The sequence below is a fragment of the Staurois parvus genome, unplaced genomic scaffold (assembly GCF_062004578.1).
Source record: "Staurois parvus isolate SC_StPar_1 unplaced genomic scaffold, SC_StPar_1.0 ptg000447l, whole genome shotgun sequence".
In the NCBI taxonomy this organism is placed as follows: domain Eukaryota; kingdom Metazoa; phylum Chordata; class Amphibia; order Anura; family Ranidae; genus Staurois; species Staurois parvus.
This window is the reverse complement of record NW_028318243.1, coordinates 924,483-931,825: the sequence shown is the minus strand read 5'-3', so window position 1 is coordinate 931,825 and position 7,343 is coordinate 924,483. Positions and strand designations below refer to the sequence as shown.

The following is a 7,343-nucleotide window of genomic DNA, read 5'->3' as shown; positions in this document are numbered from 1 at the left end:
CACCATGGTCAATTTTGGTGAAGAAGGTTCAGACTCGTTATCCACCTCTGGCATCTCTGCAAGAACTGGGCCTATTTTTGCATGAAGAGTGATATCAGATTCCATTATCCAAGACTTATATTTTGTCAATTCCCAGAAGGATTCAGGCTGTCTTGGATGCCAAAGGTTGTCCAACACCATATTAAGTAACCGTTTTGTTCTTTTACCTGGTGTTTCCATAATTTTGTCCAACCCCTGTACTTTAATCAGAAAAGGGCATACTTCATTATACAAATACAGCGATAAAAAAAAACAAAACACAAGGGAATTATCAGACTGGTTTTAAGAATCTGTCACAAGAGCACCAGGAATGGTAAAGCTGCACTGGGTCAGTGACTACAGTCACGGAGGTAGATCAGAAGCCCATACGAAACTTTTTAGTGGGTGGTCGCTGCAAACGGGTTTGCGTTGCAGAGCGCTGGGAGTAAGTCTGCATCTGGGAGGAGGTCTGTGGCTGGAGGCTTTGTGGGAGGAACTGGGTACTCTGAGAGTGCTGTGAGTGGGTTTGCATCCCAGGGCGCGTAGGGAGAGTTTGAGTCTGTGAGTACCGTGAAGGAGTCTGTGGATGGACAATGGTCTGGGAGTTCTGAGATGGGGTTATTCTCCGAGAGAGCTGTGAGTGTGTTTGTGCCTCAGTGAGTGTTCGAATCTGGGAGCACTGTTGGGGGGTCTGTGGCTGGAGGCTTTGCGAGAGGGTCTGGGAACTCTGAGAGAAGGCTATACCCTGAGAGGGCGGCGAGCTGGTTTGCGTTTCAGTGCGTTTTGAGAGAGTTTGTGTCTGGGAGTACCGTTGAGAGATCTGTGAACTCTGAGATGTTGTTATCTCCTGAGATATCTGTGTAGGAACGCTGGCTGGTGGGTCTCTGCTCTCCCCAAAGAAAGTCATGAAGTCTTGCAGCGTCCTCCTCCTTTCTCTGGGGATCCCCTTAGAGCGCAGGGACTGTGAGGAGGTAATAGAACAAGATACTGATGACTTTGCGTCGCTTACTTTTGAGTTGGCTTGTGCCTGTCTAACACGGAAGAGGTCTGGCTTTGTTGAAGGCCCTGAATGGAAGCTCCAATTAGCACCCTGTTCAACAGAAACTGAACTACCCTGCGTTTCAGCAGAATAGACCATCGTGTCCACGTCTGACACTGGACCGCTATCGTATGACCATGGGGAACTGGCTTCCGTGTTGAAAATATCTGAACCAAAACTGAGAGAGGACAAGAGACTTCCTGTTAAGGAACTTTGGCTTCGAGCCCTCTGCAGCTTTTGCCTTCGTCTCTTCTCTCGAAGAGCCTGAATCTTGCTGAGCTTATTCAGGCCTAAGTGGTCATCCCACCACAGTCCAAGCTGACCCTCCCAGGCTGCAGTAAGCCTCTGGCTTAACGGGTCTTTCCAGTTCTCGGCGCGCACAAGCTCCACTGTCGCAGAACTGGTTGGGGAGTCCAATTTTATGAGTTTGCCCGCTCTCATACCTTGACGTAAGCAATCTCGCAATCTATCTACCTTCTGAGGGGTTTCACCTAATTCTACAGCACTGAACAAGTTGTTAATCTGGCATCCTGGACGCTGGAGGACCTCCACGCTTCCTTTGCGAAGTAAATGTTGGATCCACTTGTTGAAAGAAACTTTAGCCTTAGTGCTGAAAGAAGGTGGAGAACCTGAGCTAGACGGTACTTCATGGATAGGACTTATGGCACGAATTCCATTGGCGGAGACAGTTTCAGGAGACCGATCCACAGCTCCTAGATTTAGTTCACTTTCTGGTTCTTGGCCAGAAATGTCTAATTCAATGGTGACGTCTTCTGAAACCTGCTCTGTTGGAGTGCCACTAGGCACTGTCTTCTCGGCAGTACAAGCTGGATTCCTCCTGGAAAAATGGTTGGAGCTTGGAGCCAAAGACTTGTTATACAGCAACCGCTGACTGAAGACATCACCGGCGTCTGTCAGATGGAAAACCATCAGGAATTCTGGATTTAGTGCAGTGCATGCTGCAGCCAACCCTGGGAACAGACAAAGAATTCAGGGAAGTGAGACATTTTAAAAGGAAACAATGGTTTTTGGTCAACAGTGTCTTAATATTGCAAGCTGTTACCCAAAATCTATTTTCAGTATGTCCCTCATTGTATTTCACAGTTTACTTTTTTTTTTTTTTTTTTATATTAAAGAAGCAATAATAAAACCTGGAAGCGGATTGGTTTCTCTGCAGAGCTGCACCAGATTTCAGTCTTCGTAGATAACCCCCAGTGTGTCTAAATTTGACCATCTGACTGACGGTCAGCTTTGAGATAAATAAAAAAAAAAGTGTAAAAAATTAAGCACTTAAAATCACCCTCCAAAATGTTTGAGTGCCCCAACACATGTTTGCAAATGCACATGTAGCCTTAGACAGTGGCGTACTTACCAAAAGGCAAGCAAGGCACTTGCCTAGGGCGGCATTTTTCAGGGGGGCAGCATCTCCCCCCAGAAGAAGGGAAGAAAGAAGGGACATGCAGCCATAGGAACCAGGTGGGATCCAAGAGAGGCTGTGGGCTGCTTGATGGTGTATGTAGAGCCTGACTCCCGTTCCCAGGGATGTCTGGAGCTTTGAAGATGAGTGTCTTTCCCTCCATTGCTGAGGGGGGTAGTGGAAGGCTTTTCCAAGTGGGGGGCAGGGATATTGTTGGTCAGTGTCAGGATCTCTCCGCAGAAGGCGGGGAGTTGTTGGTTGGTGTCCGTTGGGGCAGACGATTTTTGTGTTGCCAAAACCTAAATACACCACTGGCCGGAGATGAAGCTATTCAAGCAAGACCTGTGTCCTAAATAGCTGCACTGGAGGTAGGAAAGAAATTGGAATCTAATAGACCCTCAATGTCTCCATGAAGTGTACCTGTCACCTGCCCATGCTATCACATATGGGGCTTGGTAGCTCCCTTGTGACAGCAATAAAGTTAAAAAAAAAAAAATAAAAATAAAGTGTGAATAAAAAATAATTACATAAAAGAAATCAAAATTTTACAAATCCAAATTTCACCCCTGTAAACACCCCATATAAAAAAGTGGAGTGTAGGGCGAGAACGTATGTAAATATCAATTGTGCCACACGTGTGAAGTATCTTCACAAACGCTGGAGTGCGAGCAATTATTCTAGGGCTGCCGTTCACGGTTAAAGTGTTAATGAAGTTAATTTTTTTTTTTATATATCGAAGTAAAATAAACATGTTATACTCACCTGCTGTGTGCATTGGTACGGCACACAGCGGCCCCGATCCTCCTCTTCTTAGTGTCCCCCACCAGCGATCTTGGCTCCTCCTCTTCTTAGTGTGTCCCCATAGCAAGCTGCCTGCTATGGGGGCACATGGTGTCTGCTCAATCCTGAGCGCAGCTCCATAGACACACATGATGGGACGTAGCCCAGTGCCTTTGATCGAGTACTCGTATAAAGAGGAGAAGTGGGGAGAGTAGATGCAGCCATGCATAGAGCTTCACACAGGGAAGGGAGAGGACAAAGATATATAAAACGTTTTTTTACCTTAACCGCTTTCCAGCTGCCCTATAGCAGAAGTGCTGCTACAGGGCGCCACAGGTGCGCAAAATCATATATATATATATATATATATACATATATATATATATATGGGTGTGTATATATATATATGTAATTTTGCATTTCTGGGTAGGGGGCATGACCAACCAGCGTGCACCCTACCTGCCCCACCATTCGGGGTCTCGGCTGTCAATCACTGGGTCCCGGCAGGTGATTACTCGCCTGCACCCGGTGATCGCTGAGTATTACTGACGGGGGAGAGAACTGTATATAAACAGTTGTCAGCTCTTGCACACTGCTTTGTATGGCTCTGCATAGCAGTGTGCTTACAGTGGAAAGCATACACACAGTCTCATAGTAAAGCACACACAGCACACAGGTAACCCTTTGATCGCCCCAGATGTTAACCCCTTCCTGCCCAGTGCCATTAGTACAGTGTCAGTGCTTTTGATTACCACTGATCACTGTATTGGTGTCACTGGGGATGTCAGTGACACCAAGTCAGTCCCCCCCCCAGTCTCAGAATGCCCGCCACAGTCCCGCTATAAGTCGCTGATCGCCGCCATTACTAGTAAAAATTAAAAAAAAATTCCCAGTATATATCCCGCCATTTGTAAACGCTATAACTTTCACGTAAACCAAATAATTTACACATATTGGTATTTTTGTTTTTAGCAAAGACATGGAGCAGAATACATTTATGCCAAAATTAGATTTTTTTAATTGTTTTACTGGACATGATTAATAGCAAAAAGTAAAAAATATTGTTTTTTTTTTTCTAAAAATTGTCAGCCTTTTTTTTTTTATAGCGCAAAAAAAATAAAAACCGCAGAGGCGATCAAATACCACTGAAAGAAAGCTCGATTTGTGGAAAAAAAATGACATACATTTAATTTGGGTGCAGCGCTGCATGACCGCGCAATTGTCAGTTAAAGTAACGCAAAAAAAAAGGCCTGTTCAGGAAGGGGGGGGGGGGGGGAATCCTCAGGAGGGCGAGTGGTTAAAACAAGCAATGCATTAACTCTTTCGCTAACAGAGCCGTTTTTGCATTTTTTTTTTTTTTTGCACGCATTTAAATAAAATCGTTTTAGGCCTGAAGATGACACAAAACCCCCAAACATGATCTCATTTCTGAAAGCAGACACCCCAGAGAATAAAATAGCGGTAGTTTCAATTTTTATGTCACACCATATTACCGCAAAAGTCTAGGAAATCCCAAATTTCAGTAAAAAAACACACTAAAGTGAATTTTAAGGCAAAAAAAAAAAACGCAATAAATTACCCAAATTTTTGGCAAAATATAAAAGACGAGGTTGTGCCGAGTAAATAGATACCCAACATGCCAAACCTTTGTGTGCGCCTATGACTGGCGACAAACGTCAGGACCCTATATTTTCTATAGGCGAGGCTTCAAAAGCCCCCTACAGGTCATCAGTTCAGTGTTACTGAGGAGGTGCTGGAATTATTGTTCTTACTCCGACGTGCGTGGCGGAATGTAATGTGTGCCGCAATCAGCGTTTTCACGTGTAGGCGCCCTGACATTTATTTCAGGTACTTATATAGCTCTGTCAATTTACGCCGCGCTTTACATATATATTGTACATTCACATCAGTCCCCGCCCCCGAGGAGCGTACAATCTAAGGTGGTGGCTCACTGATAAAAAGAAAACAAACAGAGGGCGCACCGGCCTAGTGCATTACCTTAAAAAACATTTATTAAAGCGATAAAAGTAGGTATTATACCCTCACAAATGACAATAATGTCAAAGGCACATCATGAAAGAACAGCTCTGTAATAAATGGTTTTTTAACCCTTTCAATATTGGGCACTTATACCCCCTTCCTGTCCAGGCCAATTTTCAGCTTTCAGCGCTCTCACACTTTGAATGACAATTGCGCGGTCATGCAACACTGTACCCATATGACATTTTTATCATTTTTTTCACACAAATAGAGCTTTCTTTTGGTGGTATTTAATCGTCACTGGGTGTTTTATTTTTTGCTAAATTAAACAAAGAACACCTGAAACTTGAAACAAAAAAACGCACTTTTCTTCGTTTCTGTTATAAAATTTTGCAAATAAATAAAATATCTTCATAAATTTAGATAAAAATGTATTCGGATACATTTCTTTGTTGAAAATAATAATACTAATTGAATTTGTATTTTCTTTTCAAACGTTTCTATTATTTTTTATTACATTTTTTTTTTACTATTTTATTTTTCGGCACACTGTGACCAAATCAATACAATGTTACCATAGTAACATTGAACTACTCTGGACGAGTGATCAGGATTGAGTTTTTTAGCACATTATGATTGCTAACACCGATGTATTTAATTGATATTTGCAATCATTGTTACTGAATGAAACTGATTTATTCAGTCTTTTGTTGTGATTAGCTGTGATTGGGCAAAGCTGATCACATGATACAGATGGTCTGTGATTGGCCCTGTCTGTATCATGTGACCTCCTTGACCAGTCACAGCTAACAACATAATTGTATACAATGAATGGCATGATAGGAAGCCATCCATTGTATACAATCGACATGTTATCTGCTGTGATTGGTCACGGCAGTCACATGACACTGGCAATGGGTAGGTGTAGTGATATGTCATCGTTGTGACAGAACGCACCACTGCGCGAGCGGCTCGTTTTGACAGGATGTCATATGACGCCCAGCCACAATGGCGAGTGTCCCACCCGGCCTATAGCAGATTGACGGCTAGGCAGGACACTCACCGTTGTGATTGGGCGTCATATGACATCCTGTCAAAACGAGCCACTCACGCGGCCGCAGGGCCGTGTAGCGGCGCGATCTGTCACCAAGGTGTTAGACCAAGGATCTGCCTGTCTGAAGATGAAGTGTAAGGACTAATGGTCCTTCATCAGGGATGTCATTCCTCATGCCACACACAGGAACACTTACCTGCCATCGGAGATGCCAGTCTCTGTGCCGCAATCTCCCGTTCGTGGGGCAATAATGGATCCAGATGATGGAGGGACCCTGAACTCTGCGAGAGTCTCACTGCGGGTAGATGCAGTTGGCAAGGGTTCAAATCACCTCCTGGAGAAAAAGCAACACACAAATCAATGTGAGTACCCCACACATAAAAAAGTAGCGCCACCTAGAGGAGCAACCTCCCAAACCCCCCCCCCCACACACACACACAATCCTATTGGCCCATTACTATACAGTTGCAAGAAAAAGTATGTGAACCCCTTGGGATTACGTGGCGTTTTGCATGAATTGGGCATAAAATGTGCTCTGAACGTCATCTAAGTCACAACAATAGAAGAACACAGTCTGCTGAACATAATACTACACAAACATTAGATGTTGCCATGGTTTAATTGCACATAACATGTAAACATTCACAGTGCAGGGAGGAAAAAGTATGTGAGGCCCTAGCTTAATGACTTCTCCCAGAGCTAATTGGAGCCAGGAGTGAGCCAACCTTGACTCCAATCAGTGTGATGATATTGGATGTGTTGCTGACAGCTGTCCTGCCCTTAAAAAACACACACCTGTTTTGGGTTTACTGGTTTCAAGAAGCACTGTCTGATGTGAACCATGCCTCGCAGAAAAGAGCTCTCAGAAGACCTACGATCAAGAATTGTTGACTTGCATTAAGTTCAGAGCACATTTTATGCCCAATTCATGCAAAACTCCACGTAATCCCAAGGGGTTCACATACTTTTTCTTGCAACTGTAATTCGTGCAGGACGTAAAGCAGCCCCTTACAGCCAGACTCCGGGCAGATTTAAAAGGCACAAATGAATGCATC

General features: G+C 44.0%; 1 protein-coding gene across 1 annotated transcript in view; it reads right to left on the bottom strand.

Moving 5' to 3' along the window:
• Positions 1–307: 307 nt before the first annotated feature.
• The window catches only part of TAF1C (TATA-box binding protein associated factor, RNA polymerase I subunit C), a 74,255-nt gene continuing 67,219 nt past the window's right edge, over positions 308–7,343 (bottom strand). The window contains exons 14-15 of the mRNA XM_089688157.1: positions 6,485–6,622; positions 308–2,028 (exon numbers count right to left, since the gene is read on the bottom strand). Of these exons, the coding sequence (XP_089544283.1) occupies positions 395–2,028; positions 6,485–6,622 (1,772 nt within the window). The 3' untranslated portion in view covers positions 308–394. The remainder of the gene's footprint in view (positions 2,029–6,484; positions 6,623–7,343) is intronic.